General features: G+C 46.1%; 1 protein-coding gene across 1 annotated transcript; it reads left to right on the top strand.

Moving 5' to 3' along the window:
• Positions 1-15,768: 15,768 nt before the first annotated feature.
• On the top strand, positions 15,769-23,820 carry LOC125525859 (putative transcriptional regulator SLK3). The gene is made up of 10 exons (XM_048690865.2): positions 15,769-15,925; positions 17,281-18,097; positions 18,178-18,303; positions 18,788-18,836; positions 19,670-19,884; positions 20,030-20,098; positions 21,674-21,774; positions 21,937-22,030; positions 22,181-22,250; positions 22,514-23,820. The coding sequence occupies exons 2-10, from the start codon at positions 17,384-17,386 to the stop codon at positions 23,491-23,493; spliced, it is 2,418 nt and encodes an 805-aa protein (XP_048546822.1). The 5' UTR covers positions 15,769-15,925; positions 17,281-17,383; the 3' UTR covers positions 23,494-23,820.
• Positions 23,821-24,211: the final 391 nt, after the last annotated feature.

Genomic DNA, 24,211 nt, shown 5'->3' with positions numbered 1-24,211 from the left:
TGTTCAGGTCTTCAGCTAGATAAAAGGCTTCACAGCAAGCGTACGCTTCCAGAATCTCTGGAATCGATGACCCCTTAGGATGTCACGGATGCACCAATATATCTACCTTGACCGTCTCTAAAAATAGCAGCGCAAGCGCCTCCATTCTCATGTCTGGATATGGCTGCGTCCACATTAATCTTGAGTAATCCATACGGGGCCATCAATCACTTTCTCCGCACTGAAACCTTTGGCGTTCCTCCATATCGATTCTTGCTCAGGATCATATCAAGATCCTCCATATATTTATTAATAAAACTTATTGTGGACAGAGGGCTCTGGAATATTTGTTCATGCCTCGCTCACCATATAGCCCACATGGTTACGAGAACCTTAGCGAATTTCTTTTCCTCCATAGAATCATTACTAGATAGAGTAGACTAGACTGCCGATATTCATTGAAAAAACGAGAATGGACCAAGACTTAGAAGCTTTTTCACTTTACAGAAAAGACGTTGTAACAGGAAAAAAGAAATACCACACTTTCCTAACCCAATAAACATGAATGAAGATCCCGTGCTTCAAATTGTTTTAACTGAAGATTCTAATATGTCCATGTCCTTTCTTTTAACAGATGGCATCTCATCTGCGTTACCACTTATCCTCCTTCTTATTATCGCCAATGATGGTTTTAGTACTCACACAATCACAACGCATTTAAATGTTATCAATCCTAAGATGTCTATGTCTCGGCATAAGATGAGAAATCTGTTTTTTTCCCGTGAGGTTTTGGCGAGTCGTGCCAGGCAAGTGGTTTTGCGACCGCGGGGGGGGGGGGGGGGGGGTGTTTCTGTTGATGAGCATCAGCTGGCTACACAAGTGCCACGGTGAGCCACTCCAGCTCCTCTCCTTCCTCTGCTCTACAATGCTCTGTTTCATGGGTTTCTCTACTATTTGTGCTTAATTATATTAGCTCATTTGGCTACTATTTAAGGATGATGGCCTATGGATACTACAATTCGACCCATCCCATTCTTTTGTTCCTAGGCCAATTGTCGGTGTCAAAACCGGCGGATCTCGGGTAGGGGGTCCCGAACTGTGCGTCTAAGGAGGATGGTAACAGGAGGCAGGGGACACGATGTTTTACCCAGGTTCGAGCCCTCTTGATGGAGGTAAAACCCTACGTCCTGCTTGAGTTATTCTTGATGATATGAGTATTACAAGAGTTGATCTACCACAAGATCGGAGAGGCTAAACCCTAGAAGCTAGCCTATGGTATGATTGTATGTTGTCCTACGGACTAAACCCCTCCGGTTTATATAGACACCAGAGGGGGCTAGCGTTACACAAGGTCGGTTACAAAGGAGGAGATATACATATCTGTATTGCCTAGCTTGCCTTCCACGCCAAGTAGAGTCCCATCCGGACACGAGGCGAAGTCTTCAATCTTGTATCTTCATAGTCCAACAGTCCGGCCAAAGGATATAATCTAGCTGTCCGGATACCCCCTAATCCAGGACTCCCTCAGTAGCCCTCGAACCAGGCTTCAATGACGATGAGTCCGGCGTGCAGTGTTGTCTTCGGCATTGCATGGCGGGTTCCTCTCCATCTTTCAAACGTTTGTAAAGCAGTGTCCGGTTCCATAAATGTTTGGACCTCTTGGCTTCTGTGCCCAATAAGGGCTTTCTCCCACGCGTCGAATGAATACGAGGCGTCGGGGTGTTTTTACATTCGCCCCCCTAGCCAGATAAATAAATTGTCTATTAAAGGGATGGAGATCCTTAGATCCGATCCATACCATCCTCCCCCAGCAAGAATCCATCAGAGCACGTTCCGGAAAGATCCATTCCAGCATGGCCGACCTCCGCAGCTCCTCCTCCCGCCCCCGAAGCCCTAAGCCCGGTGATTGGGAGAGGTGTTCATTCCCACACAGTCGTTTAGTCGAACTGCAGACTAAGGGATTTCTCCCTCCGGCGTACATGGTGCCCGTTCGAGCCGGGCTTGCCACCTACAATGGCGGGGAGCAAGCGGAGAGCTTTCCCTATCCCTCTATGGGGGAACGGGTCTGCCTTGTTCCCTATCTATTAAGGGGACTCGGATTTCCAATTCATCCGTTCCTCCGCGGGCTCCTGGAGTTCTACGGCCTCCAATTACACAATTTCACCCCCGCCTCCATCCTACATATCGCCGGCTATGTTGCTCTCTGCGAGTTGTTCCTGGGCTGCGAGGCTCACTTCGAGCTGTGGAAAAGGCTATTTTGCCTCGTCCCTCACACATAGAGGGGGTCACTTTATCAAGTGGGCGGAGCCGAAATATGGCGCATCGCCGATACCGGATACCTGTCCGGTACTCCGAAGAAGTCATCCGAAGACTGGCCTTCAAAATGGTTTTATATGAAGGATGTTCCCCTTCCGGACCCTGTTCGGCGGGGTCTTCCTGAGTTCAACAATGCTCCTCTGAAGAAACGCCGAAGTTGGCGCCCACGGAGCCCCCAGGTGGAAGACAATGGAGAAGTCCTCTATCTGATGAACCGGATTAAAGCACTGGCTCGATCAGGATTGACAGTAATCGAAGTTATGTAGATTTGCATAATGCGGGGAGTGCAACCACTTCAATATCATGGGCACCCCTTGTGGTGTTATAACAGGGCGGATGACGCCACCCGCTGCGGGCGTAAGGGTCCGGACAATGCTGCCGCTTTAGCGAAAATTCTGTCCGAATTGTTCAAGGGTGAGGAAGAGGAGTTCACCCGCATCAAGCCACGGGATGGATTCTCCATGTACAATCCTCCAAGCTGGGTAAGTTATATCTCCCTACTCCCATTTTTTCCGCATTCTTTGTCGTAAGTATTCACCTTGCCACTTTGCGGCAGGAACTGTGAAAAGCCATAAAGGAGGTCAGCAGCCCTTCTTCACAACCAGAGGACCCTGACCGGGCCCTCGACTCCGGACTTGAAGAAGATTCGGTTATATTCGTGGAGCTGATAGACCGGCAGTTCTGTCATTTAAGCTGCGATGATGCCATGGTGGCCATTACGGTCGACTATCCCGGACTGCTCCCTGCATCGCACGTAAGAAAAACCAAAAATCCCAACTCCAAAACTAGGATCCCCTTTTAGACACTTCACCCAACATATACACATGGCATTTTTACAGGGAAGGCATTCGGGACACCCTGCCGAACCCGCAGCAACGCGCCAACAAGAGGCACCGAGGCCGGGTAGGCCAAAAAGGAAGGCGGTCAGGACGGAGATGCCGGCACAAAGGTATGACAAATCCCGCTCCGTGGTTGTCGTCTTTCTCGAAATATAATGGCGCCCGTGTTTCTTTAACAGAAAAAACACTCACCGGAATATGTCCGGCGATGTTACTAATCACGCTTCCACCAGTCGGGCGCCAGGACCGGACATAGAGGCGGAAGCCGATATGGGGCGGGCGCCGGATAATCCCCCTACAGAGGATGTGGATAGATTATCCGCTACAAACTCAGAAGTGGAAAGCGCCATGAATCATAGGCGCCGCCGGGCCATATACTCCGTGACGCTTGTTTCTCGCCAGAGGCATTTGATGCCTTCAATTCTGGAGAGGCGTATCTCCGAGCTGCTCAAGATGGTCTAGCCAGAGCCACAGATCAGTATGTAAAGGATGTACGGGTAAGTAAATCTGACGATTTATATGTATCAGTAGCCCCTGAGACTTGAAACAGTTAGCAGAACTGATTTAAGGATCATCTTTATTGTGCAGGTTCTTACAGAGAAGAATACTAGACTGTCACAGGAGCTAGAGGAATGCAAGACCCAACTGCAGGCCGCTATTGCCGCACTGCAGGAACCGAAAAAGTCACCCGCTAGTAACATTTACTTTAAAGAATGATGGTGACCATATAGTGTGCGGCGTGGCTGCAGATCTAACAATAGATGTTGCAGATGAATCCGGCGAAAATCCAGAGGACCAGCATGTTATGCGGCAGCTAGAGGCTGGCAAACGCGTGCTGACTGAGGTTAGGCGGGAGAAAAACAATCTCCAAGACGCCAATATCAAGTTGAGCATGGAACTAAAAGACGTTCGAGCCCAGCTTGCAGACTCCGAGAAGGAGAATAAGCGGCTTCGGCGCGGCACTTTCAGTAAGTGCTTGAACGAATCCTTTTAAAGGAGTTCGGCGAAGAAGCCGACTAACAACGTTATATCTGTGAGTATGCTGACGGGTCGCCCCGCGGAGGAAATGCCTGGGTCTGCGGGTGATCTTCTATCCGAGCTCTCACATTTTCATGAACAAGTTCGGCAGGTGATGCAAGGTGTTGCCCAGGTCTTGTGGCCATCCATCTCCCTGCCAGAGGGCGTTGCAGAGCTTACGGAGAAGCTCAAGGGAGCACGGCGGCGCTTCAAATTATGGAAGATATCAGCCTGCCGACAGGGTTCTAGAGAAGCCTGAGCCATGGTGAAGACGCGGTATACCAAGGCAGACCCAAATCACCTGGCCGAGGTCGGACCTGTGGGGCCCGACGAAAAAGAGATCTCCGTTAGCTTAGTTTATGGGTAAGTAGAATTAGCCGCAAAGTATTCCCAATAGGATTGTAAGCTAGAGCGCCTGTTACATGGCATAGAAGAGGAATTTAGTCAGTCTGCATGACTATGTAATTAAAGTGACATGTATAATGCCTTCTAGCCGGATTGTAGATCATTTGTCTTGGCGGACCTTTTCGCTTCAACCTCGGGACCCAATAGTCCAGAGTGTACCCGAATACCCGTTCAGTTATATAAGAACCGGAGTATGCGTGGAGACCAGGCGTAGGGGTCATTAATGCTTGAACAGACAAGTGCCCAACTAGTTATGTTATATTACACGGGTAGTAAGAAACATCTTCCAGGGAGAATAGTTCCGTTAAGGGTTCCTTTCCCTGGGTAAGCATGCCCTAAGGTGCATGTCCGGACTGTGATAGGAAACGCAGAAAAAACATCTGGGGGCAGACATGGATAATAAATAAAAATCATCTTTTGTTCACCGACCGAATATTCCCTTAAGAATGCTAGCTTTCGGCTTCACCCAGTCTGAGGTACACATCCGGCTGACCCGACAGTAACAATCGCAGAGGTGCTCCCCTTATGCCCTAGCCGAATTAACGGGAACGTAGGGCATAAATACAAGAGCCATACAACCCAGCTTGGCCAAAACTTAAGTTATATCGATGCATATAATGGCAAAAAAAAGGTACATGCGAAAGCATGACACATGTGCGGGGCCTGAGGCCCAGATAAATAATTAAGCTTCTGTGAAAGAAGCCCCCAGGTATGATGAGCGCGGCTAGCGCATCTATAATGTGCAAGCGAGGCACAAGTTGGCCCTTGAAGGCCTGGAGAAAGAATAAAAGAAAGGAAGAAAAAAAACAAGACAGATAATGTATATGCAAAAAATGGACAAAGGGAGGGGACGAACATGGAGTCCGGTGCTAGGCGTAGAATCTTCGGAGCCTGGCCGCGTTCCATGGGTTCGGCTCGAGTCGACTAGTCGATGCATCCCGCAGTCGGTACGCTCCACCGGTCAGAACTTGGTCAATAATGAAGGGACCTTCCTATTTGGGCTTGAGTTTGTTCTTTTTCTTATCCGGCAGGCGTAGAACTAGTTCGCCAACGTTATAAGTTTTGGTCCGTACTTCTCTGCTTTGCTATCTGCGAGCCTGTTGCTGATAAAATATGGAACGGGCTTTGGCTACGTCGCGCTCCTCCTCCAGGGTGTCCAGGCTATCCTGCCGATCGAGCTCGGCTTTTCTTTCTTCGTACATGCGCACTCGAGCTGAGTCATGAATTATGTCACAGGGCAAGACTGCCTCTGCGCCATACACCATAAAGAAGGGTGTATATCCAGTACTACGATTCGGCATGGTCCGCAGTCCCCAGAGTACGGAGTCGAGCTCCTCTACCCAGTGTGTGTTAGACTCCGTTAAGGAACGCACTAATCTGGGCTTAATGCCGCTCATTATAAGACCGTTTGCTCGCTCGACTTGGCCGTTGGTTTGTGGGTGATAGATTAAAGCATAATCGAGCTTGATGCCCATTTTGCTGCACCAGAGTTTTACCTCATCGGCTATAAAGTGTGTGCCATTGTCAGTGATGATGCTGTGGGGGACACGGTGTACGACCCCAGATATAAAGTCTATCACTGGTCCGGATTCGGCGGTTTTAACAGGTTTGGCCTCTATGCATTTGGTGAATTTATCCACCATGACCAGTAAGTATTTTTTCTTGTGGGTTCCCCCTTTAAGGGGTCCAACCATGTCAAGCCCCCAGACCACGAAGGGCCACGTAATGGGGATTGTTTTGAGGGCGGTGGGTGGCATGTGGCTTTGATTTGTAAAGAGCTGGCAACCAGCGCAATGTTGGACCAAGTCCTGTGCATCTGCCCGGGCCGTTGGCCAATAGAATCCTGTACGGAAGGCCTTGCTTACAAGAGCCCGGGCTGCGGCGTGGTGACCGCCGAGTCCGGCGTGGATTTCTGCCAAAAGGTTCCACCCTTCCTCTTTGGAGATGCACCTTTGAAGGACTTAGGTAGTGCTTTTTTTATACAATTCTCCCTCATGGACCCTGTAGGCCTTAGATCGCTATACTATGCAGTGTGCCTCATTTTGGTTCTCCGGAAGTTCCTGCCTAGTTAGGTAGGCCAGGAATGGTTCTGTCCACAGGGCTATAATGGCCATTATTACGTGGGTTGAAGGTGTTATTTCGGTGGCGGAGCCTCCGATTGTGTCAGAGTGTTCGGTATCGAGCATTTTGGCCGGGTCCGGACTATTGTTACCGGTGTCCCCTTCCCATACTACGGATGGCTTGAACAGCCTTTCCAGAAATATGTTGGGGGGGACCGCATTGCGTTTTGCGCCGATGCGGGTGAGGATATCCGCCGCTTGATTGTTTTCCCGGGCCACATGGTGAAATTCGAGCCCTTCGAACCGAGCTGGCATTTTTAGGACGGCATTTCGGTAGGCCGCCATTTTCGGATCCTTGGGATGGTGCTCTGTGGCATTTGGGATAAAAAGATCCTCACCACTTTTGGCCACCTGCCGGAGTATCCAACATGCTCTAAGGCTGTGTGTTGGTATTGTATCCGTTGTACTATGAATTTTGCAGGGTCCGTTAAGCCATCCCTCCAGTATGGTTCCATGCCCTGTAGAGGGTTTTTGCTTCTTTGAAACTAGCTCGGGCGTCTTATGATAGTGCACCCTTTTACTTCGGACTGGGTGTATATTCGGAGCCGGATTATCCCAAAATTTCGTTTCGGTTTTCCAGGCGCTTTCCATCGCACAGTACTTTCGTACTATGGCAAGTCAGCGAAGCGTGATATGTCACGGCGACTTAAGGCGTTAAGGATTCCCTTGTCCATGCAATTATTGCAGAAAAGTGAGACTGCATCTTCCTCGTGACAGTCCTTAACCTTGTTCATCACAAGGAGGAATCTGGCCCAATAATGATGTGTTGTTTCATGGGGCTCTTGCCTGATGTGGGAAAGATCATTTATGTCTGGGTGGGTGGGTGGATTTGAGTCCGAACCGCTACCCGATCTGAGACCCAGGGGCCGAGGAGTTTCCAATCTTGGAAGTTCGGGTTCCGGAGTGTTACCCGATAAGTCTGGCCCGCTGCCTGATTCTAGGTTCAGGGCTTGGGTAATGTCCTCCCGTAAGCGGGTATCCGGCTCGGAGAGCTCAGGAATCCGGACATGGTTAGTCCTCAAAATAGAGGAAGAGTTGCCGTATTGTTCCTTCACCACCGCAACGTGATGGGTGACCGATGGAGAGTTAATCTCCCTTTGATCGGGTTTAAGCCCAATCCGATCATAGTCCGTAGCGACTCCCAAGGCGGCGATGTGATCCAAGAGTTCGTTTAGGAAAGAGAGCTCCATTGGATACATCTGCTCGGCGACTTCCGAGCCGATGTGGAGGCTGTTTTTGATGACCCAAGAAGTCATCGTCGGTGCAGCGGCCGAACAACAGTCATGACGAAACTAACTAGCCGGATAGTTTGGCCGACAGCCAGAGCTCCCCTGACGGTAATGTTGCTTTTAACAATGAGACGAGGCATCCTTCCTTACGGCAACGTCACAGAGGAACTCTCAATGAAAGCACCGATGTCGGTGTCAAAACTGGCGGATCTCGGGTAGGGGGTCCCGAACTGTGCGTCTAAGACGGATGGTAACAGGAGGCAGGGGACACGATGTTTTACCCAGATTCGGACCCTCTTGATGGAGGTAAAACCCTACGTCCTGCTTGATTTATTCTTGATGATATGAGTATTACAAAAGTTGATCTACCACGAGATCGGAGAGGCTAAACCCTAGAAGCTAGCCTATGGTATGATTGTATGTTGTCCTACGGACTAAACCCCTCCGGTTTATATAGACACTAGAGGGGGCTAGGGTTACACAAGGTCGGTTATAAAGGAGGAGATATACATATCCGTATTGCCTAGCTTGCCTTCCACGCCAACTAGAGTCCCATCCAGACACGAGACGAAGTTTTCAATCTTGTATCTTCATAGTCCAACAGTCCGGCCAAAGGATATAATCCGGCTATCCGGATACCCCCTAATCCAGGACTCCCTCACCAATTCTCTAGAAATCCCCAATTTCTTCATAGCTACTAACTATTCTCTATTCATACATAGCTACCTCATGTTTATCTCACTCCCATCCGACCCAAAGTCCGAAGAAACAAAGCACACCCAAATATGCATACACATATATATCTCATTGTTTGACTTCTCCCCTTTGTGTTGCGATGTGTGTGCAGCTTCTGATCGGGAACACACTATTTCTGAACCAAAACAAGGTCACCGACGGCTGCATGGGGTGAGTCGCCGCAAAGCTCGAGTCGATGGAGCCCTGCTCTACCATCAAAGATAGGTGAGCTAGCTAAGCTAAGACGCTCCTTTCTTTCCAGCATCTGACATGATTTCTTCTTTAATTTTCTTCCAATTTTAGCTCAAGATTTGTCATTTGTGTTGTCCATGTTTGTGCATGATTAATTGGGTACAACAGAGAGAAGGGCTTCATCACTTCATCGTGCCAGGAAAGGTGCGTGTTGCTAGGGCTCCGCCTCCAGCCTCGGTGGCGCCTTCCATTGGTCCTACCGCCGTGCAACGGGTGGTGGCGATGTTTGGCATCGGCTACAAAACAGCGAAGGTGAGCTCCTCTCCTTTCAGCTCAAGATATGCTATGAGCTCGTGCCCGCCGAGCCAATGATTGCTTACCCACATGGACACATATCTCAATAGATTTTAGAATGCTCTGGAATCTAGAAATCGGTGTTACATCCATACCTCTAACACCGCCATTCCTTTGAGCTTTGATAACAGAGTGTCCCTGCACTGTGACCACTATGACTGCGAATAAGCTCTTACTCTCCCTTGGAGAGGTGACTTGTTGTTTCGCATGGTCGGGTTCATACCTTTGGCTCAACTACAACCTATGTATGATTCCTTCTCGCGATTGAGCTTTCGAGAAGTTCTTGGCAATGGAGCAGAGAAGGAGAGTCTAGGTAAAATCGATTTACCACTTCGTTGTTATAGGTTAGTAAAAGGCCAAGGGTCTCCACGCCATGCTGTAAAAATCGCCAATTCCCAACATACTGTGTCATATATGCGAGCGAGGATTAAGGGATTGCGTTGATGATATCACTGGAACCTCGGAGCACGATCTCTTTATTGACAAGTCGTGCCAATAGAAACATTCTCGAGTCGTGACATGCTCAGTAATAACTGTTGACAAGACGACTCTGCTCCACCACAAGTGGTGGCGGTTCGGTTCTCGGCCATTAAGTTGTGAGGGCTCAACCCACTCACCCGCCGTACCCACGTGGCAGGCCTTCACGCTTAAGCGAAAGAAGTCTTTGGACCAAGTAAAAATAAAACTACCTAAAGGAGGGTTTTGTTAAAGCAGGGCATCACACGGCGACCGAACAAGATATGGCGGCTCCGGAACCTTGGATCTAGACGCTGACGGGTTGTAGGCACCAAGGTGAGGCAACACATGTCCCCGCCACCACCGTCCGCCTTAAGGCCTCCTCCGAAGACGCCGAGGGAGGGAGTAGCTGAGACGAAGGCTAGCAACGAGGAAGTCTGCAACCTCCCGAGTGGTTATGTGTTTATAACCATGGGTGAACTGATTTTGGGTACCTTTTGGTATTTATCAAGTTAACTTGAATTACACATTAGCGACTGTTAGCTGGTTTACCCACTTTCCTATTTTCTTTTACTAGTTAATGTGTACGTGCAATGCACGTTAATTTGAAAGTATATTAAGTGCATGCGGATATTAAGTAGGATATTATTTGCGTGTTATTATATGATTAGCACTATATTTGGTATGAAATTAACTGCACACTAAACGTGTTAAGCGCTCGACATTGAAGCAGTTTAGGTCGTTGGATTGACATGATTTAATGGCCGAGATTAACGAAATCTGCCCATTTGGGTTTTTATATTGGTAATAGATAATATATAATAGATATAGATAAAAAAAAAACAACGCAACCACGCACATGGGCTTCACGACGGGCGCGACGCCATGCCTCCGCCTGCTAGTCTCCCTTTAATTGCCGGCACGTTCGTGTTTGGCTACTCATATTAGGCCTTATACAATGCAAGGTGCTTAGAATTTGGTGCTTGGAGAAACTAGTAAAGTGTGCATGTGCAATGCACGTCTCAACTAAAATACATATGAAATATAATAACTCTATCACTACGACTATTTAACCATGGTACATAGTAGATGTTTGTCATGTATCAGAGACATCATTGTCACTATTTGTCCTATATCACGGACATAACTTCATAGCATGTTCTGTCTAAGATTTTTCATCATTGTATCCAATTTTAACTAAATATGAGTTATATTATTTCCAATCAAAAAATATATCAAGCTTATTTCCTTCTATTTGGTTCCTATTAATGGGTCATTACAGTAGCCACCGAAAAATAAATAAAAATTGATATGCAAGTGTGTGTATAGAGGTAATGGAAATAAGTGGTTTCCAAATAAGTCGGTATAATGACATAATTCATCAAAGTTCTAAGATACAAGCTTATGCATCTAAGGAACACAAACATTGCTGTCACGACCTTTGACTTCTATGAAGGTGCCATAGGCTGATGATCCTTGGTTATAAAGATGACAAAATACACATGAAAATATGTAATATCATTTGAAACTTGCACTGTGTAAACTGAATTTTATCTGAACTAAAATTGACTGAGTTTCAAGTTGTGCTAGCATTGACTGAATTTTACCCATTGAAGGAAAAAACTGGGACAATACCACATATATACCACGTTGTGTTACCATTGTGAAGCAATCATCAGTGGCATCACAGAAAATCCCTCACTTCAACAAGGAGAAATAAAATCACAAGAAGTAAAGTATGTAGTATTACTATGGCCATGAGGCGAGGTGAGTCTTGTTGAGCAGGTAGAAGCAAATAATGCGGTCCTGCCTTGCAACCTCGAAGACCATCCTCCTCCACTTGGCCAACCGCTCACCGTCCATGTCGTCGACATTTACCGCGTCTTCCCCTTCCGCACACCCAATCAACTCTGGCAGCCATGAAGGCGACGACGGCTTCTGCCTTGCATATTGTGTGTGGTACCAAGCCGAGTTGCATTCTTCCCCATCCATAAAGGCAACCACATGTTGCGGTGAATAATGGTCACTCTGCAATACAACTAAGCAATAATTCAAACCGTAAACAAAAGAAGAATTAGGAATAATGTTGGTACCATGGCTGAAGATGTCAATCTGATGAACTAATTCACCATCAATTTGATAGGTCGTAATATCAACTGTCAAGAACCATCAAGTAAATAGAGTCATGAACAGTAAAACATAATCTTTCTGAACGGACTGACCTGAATACATTTTCTTAACTCTAAGATGAGCATTGAACATAAGCTTTGGAAATGAATTGACTCTTCAAAATAAAAGCGACGTTGCCAATTATTGATATGACAATCATCTAGTTGATGTATATACAACCAAATTCAAAACAATTTCGTGTAGCCTATTCTACAGTATGCCAATAAAGAGAAGACAAATTTCTATGTACACCAACAGAAGGTAGACATATGTTTATTCCATTTGAGATTACAACAGGGATGATCTTTACAACCATGTCTCCACTTGAGAACAGTAGTTTATAAGAAAAGAAGTACAATAAACAAATATATATTTAGTGAGGAAGCAATGCATTAGAACTGAATCAATTGATAACAACATATAGCGAATGCTTGGAAATGCATGTGGACATAACTATTGACAGGAACAGATCCAACTTTATGGCTTAAAATCTATTAATATAAAAACACTCCCTTTGCTCTCGCAAGATACTCCAGATATCCATTAAAATAATCATATATCGACTATAAGTCGCCTACAAAGAGAAACATCCGGATAGCTATTAGAAAGAACAAAGTAGTCTTGACTCTTGAATCACAAGGTAGGTTACAACCACAAGCATTACAGATAAAAATTATTGAGCATTAACCTCTCTATGTCGGGGACAAATGGAAGGATATATCTCATATAAGTTTGAATATATATTTATAGCAAAATTCAGTACAGGTCAAATTTAGCGGCTTCAGAAAAATATACGATTGATACATATAATTTTTTTTGTGCTTACAAACAATACAAATCGGCAATGTATGCCAGACTAGAAGTACATTACAGAGAGGTAAAAGCATCTTACATAGTTGTGTATGTTAACAGGAGCTTAATTTGTGAAGCATTTGTCAAGCGCCCAAGAAAATAACATGAAAATAGATCGAAGCACACATACCACCGAGGCTGGGTGAAATCTTGTCAATGCTGAATGCGACCTTCGACGGACGATAGACTGGTCGAAGGACTTGGATATGTACAATATTCATAATACCTGAATCTTGTTAGAGATATACGGCATGCCTCTAAAGTATCAAAATTTGTTTCTGGACAGAAATACAATGAGATAGCACGCAGATCAGGAAACATACAACATAATATCACCAATCCGATGTAGATGAGTGATGAGTTCACTGGATCTTCTCGTCCGACGACTTTGATGTAGTTTCCGCACAATAACACATTCTCTGAAGAAATGTATTTTGCACAATAAAACATTTTCTGAAGAAATATTCTGCGCAATAACACATTTTCTGAAGAAATATTCTGCACAATAGCTAAAAAAATGCACAGTAGCTCAAAACATCAGCAGAACAACACATTCTCCACGATATCACTGCATATGTTGTGTGCATATATCAGACCAATGGCATTTTTGTTGTTGAACTGTATCAACCTTCTTTTCTTTGCAAAGTGCATCAAGTGGAACATCATCTTCCGTGTGCTTGTAATTGCCACTTGACTGTGCCCAGTGAGAGACCAAATACATATTTCTTTGAAAGTGCATCGAGCACACAACACGCCAGCAGCAATGCATCAAACAACTCCACTTCTGAACAAGGCCTTGAATCAAGTATCAGACACCACACAAGCATTGATTCAAGACACACATAGATCCATCATGAGCTATTCAACACATTCTGGAAACTGCACATGTTTAACTGAATGCCCAACTCAAACCTGCTTAGCTCTGGGAAGATGGTTGGTTCCCACAAAGGCCAGCTGACGCCGCGCCGTTCAGCCCTAGCCGAGAGACGCGAGACAAGATTGGGGATAGAGATTGTGGGGTAGACTCAGTCCATCAGCCACGTGTGCCCTTCCGCTTGTCGTCGACCTTCGGCCGCCGCACCCCCTGCGACAACCGACCCCGCTCCCTCAACCCTTCTTGTCGCGCGTGCCCTACAGCGGCCGCTGGAGACAACAAATACAGGAGGAGCACATTGAGCGAGGGACATGACAGAGGCAAGAGCTTATCTGAACCCGCCGCCGTGCTCTCGTGTGTTCATTGAATGTCCATGCACAAACAACACAAAAGAAGGATTGAGAGGGAAAAAGATGGCATGGTTGCTACCTTCTAGGCACCCATGGATGGAGCCGCCCCTTTGCCGAGGAGATAGTGCTGGAGGAGGGCGGACTGGCAGCAGGGAGCACGGTGACGGCGGTGAAGAGACCGGTGTGGATCTTGAACCGGCAGGGGCTCCGCACCGCGGGCACACATGTAGCGTTGTTCGCCGGCGGCCACGCCGCGTGCCGGCGTGCGTCCATGTCCCCAGTGGCGGCCGACAACATGACGCATCAAGCATCACTGTAGGTCCATCATGGACACGAACACCGGGTGGCCGACGATGGCCGGCCTCAGGCCGGACGCCACGGAGCATGCCGAGGTCATCGTCCCGCAGCTGCGGCTGCAACACATACATGTGAAGCCGCATGGAGGACATAAGGTGTTCGGCGTCGATCCCAGGCTGTAGCCGCGGAGGAGGCGACGTTCATGACGACCGTGCCTAGCCGGTGCGTCATCAGCGGCCGTATTATTCAGCGAAGCGCCCTAGGGATCCATGCGGCAGCTTGCCTACGACGTCAAGGAGCTTGCCGATGACCGGAAGCGGCCACGCCCCAGGACCCAGTTGGAAAGTGGCATCGGGATCAGAAACAAATCTGCCGCAATGTTTGGCCTGAAGGGCTGCATGCATAGCTCCATTATAGGGAGTGTTTGTTTCCAGAAACTTTTTTGTGTAGGGACTAGAAAAAATCCCTTTTAAAGATTTTTTTATCAAACGGGAGGGACTTTTTAGGGACTAAACTAGGCATATGAGACTAAATAAAGAAGACTCTCAAGGTGAGTCTTTTTTGGGACTTTTCCAACAATGCCCCTCCATACATTCATTGGCCCGCCACCCCATGATGTTGTTTAATTGTTATTTCTCTATATACTAGGGGCAATATGGTCATTTAATAACCTCTAGGAAGGGACTAGGAACTTTTTAGTCTCTGGAAACAAACAGGGAGGGACTTTTTAGGGACTAGAGACTTTTTAGTTGGGACTAGAAAAAGTTTTAGGACTTAACCAAACAGGGCCATAGTCTCAAGCTTTAATTGATTTCCTTGCGTGCAGGCCATCAGTTAATCACCATCAAGGAAAAAAGGAAACCGCTCGAATTTTGCTCCTATGATGTAGCGACCGTTGGGTCTTGGGTTGTCTGGCATGACGTGCGAGGGCAGGTCTGCCGGCAGAACATTTCATCTTAACCGTTGAATGTGATTTAGCCTGCTAGATCGGACGTTCATGATTTCTCCGTGTGTACTTCGCGGTGTGTCTATAGAAAAACTTATGTTTGCTTTTTTAATAGTAGTAGAGATAAACCAGGCTTTTTTAAGCACCGATACTTATTTGTACAGGTTAGACGCTTAATTATACGTCTCTTCCGTAAAAATAGGCACTGATGTTTCAGAAAAATCCGATTTATTTTTCTAAGCACCTTCCTAAGCATCTAGCATTGTAGTACAAGGGTTTAGGTATCTGCGAAAGTGGTCAGAACCGTTTTCACTTGAAAAAAAATGTTTTCCTTTGTGTCAGTAAAAGAATAGACCGACGACTCAATGACAACGGTCTTTTTTTAGGGGAGACAACTGTCGTTATTGATTGAGGAAAATAACTGCTGTACGGGTACCAAGCTACAATAAACCTACACCGGCCCTCCGACCCGCACGCACGGCACCGCTCACCGGAAGGCGGGGCCACGTTGGGGGAGCCCGCGTGTCGGCGCCAAGCTCCACGTGCACGCGGCCACGGCCCGCCACGCCCGAAGCGAGCCGCGCCACTGACACCTGGGCCGCGAGCCCAATCCCGCCGCGCCGACCTCCCATGCGCGAGCGATCCCGATCCGACGGCCGGGGGCGCTTCAAGGGCGGTCAAAGCGGGCCGGGTCGGGGTCCCGGTCGGTCGCCCACCCGTCTCGCAGACCCACGCAAGGCGAGGAGCGACTGGAGTAGCCCGGCCGTGGGCGCCGACTGGAGCTCGCCGGCGAAGGTGAGGTCCTTTCCCCGCTCCCGACCGCCTCTCCAACGCTGCTCCGCCTCCCCGCCCGCGCTCCTCCTCCCGCGGGGGTTCGTCCGCGCTGGGGCGTCCCGGGGGAGCTTTTTATTTTCCGTTTCTTGGGCCCGGGGAGAGGGGCCCCGGCGCCCCCAATGCAGCTCCCGGCCGGCCGCCGGGCGGATTTTGCTCGGGGGTCTCCCGCCCCCTCTTTTTCCCTCTGTCGGGGTGGGTTGCGTCCGCGCCGGGCGAGCAAGGCTAGGGTTTTACTTTACCCGCGACGGCGGCCCGGGGAGGAAAGATTTGGGGATTTTTCTGTACGTCCGCTCAGCGCGGATGGTAGCGTTGGTAGAAGGGGCGAGGCTGTTTCCCGTTCATTATCTGTGGCTTATGTTGTGCGGCAGGAGATTCTTGTTCCAGCACTTTAGCCTGTTGGAGGGATCTGTCTCTTGTGTGATTCTTGTTCTCAAATCCATCTTTTTTTAATCAAATAGTAGTTTTTTTATGTGCATTCCATCACATTGTTAATTTTAGTTTCTATATAAGCTTGATGCCAATAAGCAAGGTTCTTCAAGGTGTTGGTGGTAGATTCTTATTCTAGCACTTTAGCTGTAGGAGGGATCTGTCTTTTGTGTGTGCATCTAGTTTCAGCTCCTGCCTGTACTCACATCCCCTATTTTAAAAAGAAATATTAGCTTTTTTTATGTGCATTACGCCATGGAGTGTTGTAAGTTGGTGGTAGGTTGTGAGTGTGAATGTTTGTGATAAATTTTGTTTCCTAGGCTTGATTCGAAGATTATAGTCTTGACGAGTCGGTCACTAGTTCTTGGTGAGAGCTGATATAGGCCAAAAAAGCAGAAGGATCACCTCTGGTGTTAGAAATGTCTAGCCTTAGATAACTCCACCAGTTGCAGAAGCTAAAAAAGCGGTAACTTTTGATCCCCGCTAGTTGAATTTGATAAGCCGCAGGACGACCTAACTTCGATGTCCAAACGGATATTGCAGAATATTTTTGACGCCTTTCATAGTTCCTTGTTAGTGATTTAAATTCCTGGTGATTTCTTATCACATTTAAAAGAAAAAAATATATTTTTTCCTTTCTCTGCTGTGCAATAAAAATACGTCCTTCGAATTTCACATGATTATCTTGCTATGTCAATTTCTGTTCATTAGACTGACCCTATGACGAGATTTTTGCTCTAGTGTTGAGATTTACAATTTTAAATCAGGACATTATTGAGCTGTTGGTTCATAGACTCTCTGCTTTGAGAATTTTTTATGTTGACAGGTTCCTTATTGTCTTGCATGGCTTCCAAGTATTTACTGATATAAGCACACTTTAAATTTTCCAGCTAAAAGATTTGAAGATACTCGGTAGCACGCATCGAGTGGTGTTCTTTGCCAATAAGCAAGATCCTTCAAGGTGATGCTTGAGTTGCAACACTGCTGATCTCCATGTCTGTGGCTCCACACTTCAATCTTGGACTTGTTCCCAGGGACATGAATGGTGGTATTCCAGTTAGTTCTGCAAATTCCTCTGGGCCAAGTATTGGTGTTAGCTCTTTGGTGACCGATGGCAACTCATCACTCTCTGGAGGTGCCCAGTTTCAGCATAGTACGAGCATGAATGCTGACTCATTCATGCGCCTTCCTTCCTCACCGATGTCATTTTCATCCAATAACATATCTGGCTCTTCCGTCATTGATGGGTCCACCATGCAGCAAAGTCCACCCCAAGAGCAGATGCAGAAGCGGAGATCATCTAGTGCAACATCACAACCTGGAATTGAGGTTGATGGTGCATTTCATGGGCAGAAGAAACCAAGGGTTGATATTAGGCAAGATGATATCCTGCAACAGCACTTGATTCAGCAGCTGCTCCAAGGTCAGAGTTCTCTTCATTTCCAGGGCCAACATAACCCACAGCTTCAAGCATTAATCCGGCAGCAGAAACTGGCACATATTCAGCATCTACAGCAGCATCAGTTGTCGCAACAATTTCCTCAGATTCAGCAATCTCAAGTTGGCATACCTCGACAGCCGCAGTTGAGGCCGCCGCTAGCACAGCCTGGGATGCAACTACCTGGGCCTGTTAGGACTCCTGTCGAGAGCGGGCTTTGTTCTCGAAGGTTAATGCAGTATTTGTATCATAAGCGTCAGCATCCAGAGGTGAGAGTCTCTTCATTATATACATTGATTAGAAGACATGAGCCATTGAAAGATCAGCTTACTCACATATTGTCTTGTAGAATAATCCCATAACATACTGGAGGAAGCTTATTGATGAATATTTTGCACCACGAGCAAGAGAAAGATGGTGTGTGTCATCATATGAAAAAAGAGGGAATTCTCCAATTGCTATTCCGACAGCTCAGGTTAGTTGACAGTTTTCACCTGAAATTTCTGTCGAATACTCGAAAGTTGCCATGTCCAACATCACTTTCATATTGATGTTCAAAATAAAGTTATTTAACATCTCCTTAAGGCTCTGCTAGGATCATTGAACACTTTGATTATGAAGTATCTGTGATGGTAGTGAGGAACACCATACTTGTATTGTACTCCCTCCGTCCCAAAATAAGTGTCTCAACTTTGTACTATCTTTAGTACAAAGTTGTACTAAGCTTGAGACACTTATTTTGGGACGGAGGGAGTAGCTGGCAATGGCTATTGTAATCTGTCATGCAATAATTAATATGATTGTAAAATATGTTCCATGTAATGAATCCATTGTAAGCTGATAAAGCTGATTCTTTGTCTAGTCTGCATATATGGTCAATAGCAAGGGTAGTTATCCTTCTATGGTAGATAAAATCTATGAAATCATCTATCACATGGTCATATTTCTCCTTGTTACAGGATACATGGCGTTGTGATATTTGTAATACACATACTGGGAAAGGATATGGTAAGTTGATTTCTGGCTAAGTTTGCTCAATCCTTCTCCATGGCTGCTTCTGGAAGATGAATGCTGTTTTCTTATGGGATTATTCTGTAATAATCACCAAATTCAGTGTTCTTGTAGTTCGTGCGAAAACAGTTAAGCACGATAACTTGTATAGGTTGTGTTACTCGAGCATGCTATAATTTTCTTTAGTTGTAAATAACACCTTGTCATAAGGAACTCTTGGAAAGATGGTAGTGTTGCAGTGTGTGGTTTTGGCATTGCATTTTGCTCCTCCTGTTTTGTTTATGTAATCCTGCACTTTGCTCCTCCTGTTTTTTGGTGTACACCTTAACATCTCCTTTTCGGGCTCTTTATGTTTTGCTCCTTCAATGTGTTATTCTCAGACTAGAAAACACACATGTGCATGTGCAATGCGCATTCACATATCTTATGTTTTGTATAGTATATAGTATATACTCACATATGAAAGAAAACCATATCTAAAATATAAGTCACCTAATTTTTTGGGACTTATTCTGCCATAAACATCCCCAAAGCAAAAAAGAAGGATAGTAGGCTAAAAAATAAGTACACCCTCTGATACAAAGTTGTACAAGTCAGCGACAATTAATATGGATCAGAGGGAGTAGTAATCTTCTTTTTGTTTGCAAAAAAATTTAGTAATCTGGAGGCTGTTAATAGTGTAAAAATATTTGTGGACGGTTCAAATCGGAAGTATACCAGCGGCCTAACTTGTACTTTACTCTGTAGATATTTTAGTTCATTTTCTGTATTTATTTCAAAATGTATCTCTTTGAGCTTACCCCCTTTCATTTCTTATATCCATCTTACAGAGGCTACCTACGAAATACTTCCTAGACTCTGTCAAATTCGATTTGACCATGGTGTTGTAGATGAATATCTATTCCTTGACGTGCCCAATGAATTCCGGTTGCCCAATGGATTACTTCTCCTGGAGCATACCAAAGTTGTTCAGAAGAGCATCTATGATCATCTACATGTTACGCACGAGGGGCAACTGAGAATAATATTTACTCCGGAACTAAAGGTATGTTGCTAGATGTAGTAGCTTGCCCATGCCATGGCACCCATGTCTTGGGTGCCTTATTTTGTGGACCATTCGTGAGCATCTGGATGTTATAAATGAGGTACAAACAAGAACCATTCTTATCTGCTGATTGCTGCCTATGCAGATTATGTCTTGGGAGTTCTGTTCACGACGGCATGACGAGTATATCACTCGCAGGTTTCTAGCACCGCAGGTATTAGACGCTCTTCCTGTTTTGCACATTTGAAAATCATCTGTTCTTTTCTTCGACATTTCTCTATATATGTTTTTTAACTATGTAGCAGTAGCAAGTGTGTACCTAATTATAAATCTGAATCTGTGTGATAATCACACCCTCACATTCTCCTGCTGGACAAGTCTACAAATCACTTTTTTAAGAAAACACAAAAGATTTTTGCGTTTCATTTCATTAAAGAGGAAGGGTTTGAGTTACAATCCTCCTAGGAGGCAATTAGCCAATTACAGAGCCAAAATATGAAATCAGTGGACGTCCCAGGTCTGGGGGATGACAGCCCCAAGTCCGAGCGCACTGCCGCAAGCCCAAAGGGCTGCCTCTTCCTTGATCTTCGTCACCAGGGCATGGACCGAGGGGCGGCCTCTGTCAAAGGCACAGTTGTTCCGGTGCTTCCGAAGCATCCAGGAGATGAGTAGAGCCGCGGAGGCGAGACCTTTGTCCATTGGCTTGGGGGTAAGCTGCCGCGCCGAGTGCCACCAAGCGTTGAGTGATGTCTCGCTGTCGGGGGGTGGGTGGCAGGGTATCCTTAGCCAGGCCAGAGTCTCGTACCATACCTGATGAGAGAAGGGGCAGGCGAGGAGGAGGTGGTGCTTGGTCGCAGAGGGGGCAAGGCGGTCCACGGTCCACACCGATCAAGGTGGGCCAGCCAGTGGAAGAACCTGTCACGCGGTTTACAAATCACTTGGACATGGAAAGTTCTGATGCTTTGGCAGTTGCTCTGGGTGAATTCACGAAGGAAGTCGAACAGTAATGCTGCTCATAATCATATTGACTCGCACATTGCTTATTCTTTGTAGAATGAGCTGGTTTCTTCTCCTGAAATCCCATGTATTACTAGCAGCTTTTGTTTGCTTTGGTCTGCAGAATATGGTTTTTCATATGTGTAATATCGATCTTTATGGCCAAGATGAGTTTTTTGTGTGCCTTTTCTATGTTAGAAGATACTGGTGATCTGGTATTGTTTCTTTTCTACGATTTTGTGCAAAACCATCGTACCATGGGTGGTATACCTCCATATTGCATTTTCTCATGTTAACTTACTAAATAGTTACCATTATATATGTTGAGCTAATAGCGCCAGATTCTAATTAATGAAATGCTTGGTGATTGGAACGAGCCATGCCAGGTTTGTTTTCAACCAGCTGTCTAAGAGTACTGGTTCTTTGTTGGAGAACAGGCTGTGTAGAAAAAAAACGATATTATTGACTACATGAAATTAGCTATTACGTGTTATGGCTGCTGAATTTTGGAATCATTATTGGCACAAGCTATTTCTTGTTTTGCTATGTTTTGAGGAACTTAAGTTGTTTAGCATAGTGAGACTGCTTTTCTTTTCCTCATCTGCTGCTTCAAGGTGCAAAGTGTGGATACGACATTTTTGTTACTCTAAAAGCTTGTGTTTTGGTCAATTTCAGTCTTTTGATGTGTGGCTTCTGCTTTCCAGGCAATTATGCAAGACCAGTCTGCAAACTATAAATCTTTTAATTTTGGCACCTTTGTATTTTTCTTAAATACATGCTTCTATTTTATCAGGTTAATCATCTGCTGCAAATTGCCCAGAAGTATCAAGCTGCTGCCAATGAAAGTGGGCCTGCTGGGGTATCGACCAATGATGCACAAGCCATTTGCAACATGTTAGTAAACCCAGCATGCATCGCTACTGTATAATTCATTTGCTTCTTACAGTTCCTTTTGGCATTATAAATCACAGACATATGTATTTCATTCTGTATAAGATCTAGCTTTCTGTTATATTCTAATCAATGTGAGGATTTTTTTTTTGGTTGTTCTCAAAGGTTTGCGTCAGCATCACAACAACTAGCGAAAAATCTAGACCACCACAGCTTAAATGAACATGGGCTTTCTAAAAGATATGTTCGGTGCTTGCAGGTAACTAGAGTCCCCTTTGTAGTATTTATCCATCTTTTCCCTCGATATTATCTGAAAATTACTTTGATCTTTTACTTAGTTATATTGGATGCTTCTTCCCCTTATATGATTCTGTCTACAGTGTGTTGATTGCTTGTGTGCTCTTCTCAGATATCAGAGGTGGTGAATAACATGAAGGACTTGATTGATTTCAGCCACAAGAACAAGCTTGGCCCTATAGGTATGACCATGCACATTCACCAATCAGCATCATCTTAAGTGTTCACCTGGGTGCTGAATTATATTTTTGTAAAACAGTTTCTTCATGACCAATGATTTGTCTGTAGTTTGCATCAGACTGTAGAACTAGTCATACTATTTGTGTTCACTTCTTTAAGAAACAGCCGATCTTTTTCCCTAGAAGATTCAGCGATGCTCAGCTCTTCCTGTTTCGACCAAGTGATCTATGGTGTAAATTGCTTAATGGTTTTCCTGTAACTGCAGAGAGCCTGAAGAACTATCCCAGACAAAACGGGCCAAAGCTGACAATGCAGAACATGCTTGAGGCAAAGGGGGCCAACACAGAAATTAGCACCCATGGGAATAGCGAGGCCCCAGGTGTCGGAACCGTTTGTAGCAGTCCGCAGAATGCCGTGGCACAAAATAACTACCAGAATATGCTGAGAAGCTCAAGTGCAAACCAGGGTTTGCTTCAGCAGGAGGCGTCACAAAATGCCGCGGCACTGAACAATTACCAGAACATGCTTAGAAGCTCAAGTGCAAACCAGCTTCAGCAGGAGGCGTCGCAGAACGCTGCGGCGCTAAACAATTACCAGAACATGCTCAGGAGCTCGAGCGCGAACCAGAGCTTGCTTCAGCACGAGGCATCGAGTATGTTTAAAGGTCCTACAGGAATGCACAATGGCGTTCAGCTGGAAGTGTCCAGATCTTTCCGTGCGGGTCAGCTCGGGCAGTTCCAGCAGCATCCCATGTCGTTTCACCAAGCCATGCCCCAGCATCAGCAGAACAGTTTCGGGGCTGGTGCGAGCACACAGTACCAGCAGCACCTTATCCAGCAGCTGCTGCAAGAAGCCAAGAGTAGCAACAGCCGTGTAATGGCACAGCAGCAGCAGCAGCCTCCTAGCGTGTTGGGACCCGTGAACACCAACAAACCTGCTAGTGGAGACCAGGCACATCAGATGAATAACGGAGCCGTGAAGGGTGCCGCTCAAACGGGTACGACAGGGCCCAGCAATCTGATCAACAGTGGAGCCGGCATCGTCCAACGATGCAGCAGTTTCAAGTCGGTGAGCAGCAACCCAGCTGCTGGCGTGGCCGCTTCCGGCAACACAGCGAGTCCTAAGGCAGCGGAATCCATGCACGAGGAGGACGAGCTCGACCATCTCATCAGCAGCGAACTCGCAGAGAGCGGTCTGTTCATGGGGGAGCAGCAGGGTGGCGGCGCGTACTCGTGGGACATGTGATGGAGGGACCGCTAAATCTCTCAACCTAAAGTTTCTCTCTACTCCCTAAGTCGTGCTTGATGTAAAATCGCCGCAAGTTATTCGGAGTTTTTCTTCTTTTCTGTTAAGCTTTCGTGTCGCTGACCGGAACAGTTTCTGATGATCATGCACTGATTGAACCTTCAGTTGTGTGAGTGTGAGGGATCTGGCTGGGAAAGTTGTTGAGAGTAGTACACTGCAACCCAGTGTTATCAAGCAAGGAATGTCATGCTCTGTGTTGTCATTGTGCTGCATTCTTACTGATTTTCTTCTGGCCCTTGGAAATAAATATACTCTCTTATTTCCTTATTGGTTTTCAGTTCGAATTGCCTCAAGTTCCTATTCCGGTAACTGGGCCTAGCTCTTGACAAAAAATCCCCTAAAAGAAAAGACAAAAAAGAAAAAGAAGAATGGCTGCTTGCTCACTTCTGGTTGCTCTGCTGCCGGTGGTACCGAAAGAATTCGATCAGTGTGTTGCATTGCATGGTGCATTGGCTAGTTGAGCTCGTTAATTTTTGTTAGATGCGTGTATATATGCATGGCGTCACCATCGGTTTGTGATTTCGTTGCATAACTAGTTGAACATGTTCGCGTATGTGTCAGGCCATGTATACTCGCAAAGAGAAAATAACCATGTAATTGCCGCTTTGCTTTCGTGCATGCGTGCGTGCGTGCGTGTGTTTTGGGCTTTCAGTTTCAC

The sequence above is a fragment of the Triticum urartu genome, chromosome 7A (genome assembly GCF_056163025.1).
Source record: "Triticum urartu cultivar PI428250 chromosome 7A, HENAU_Tu73, whole genome shotgun sequence".
Taxonomy (NCBI): domain Eukaryota; kingdom Viridiplantae; phylum Streptophyta; class Magnoliopsida; order Poales; family Poaceae; genus Triticum; species Triticum urartu.
The sequence above is the reverse complement of the archived record's forward strand: the minus strand, read 5'-3'. Positions and strand labels throughout refer to the sequence as shown.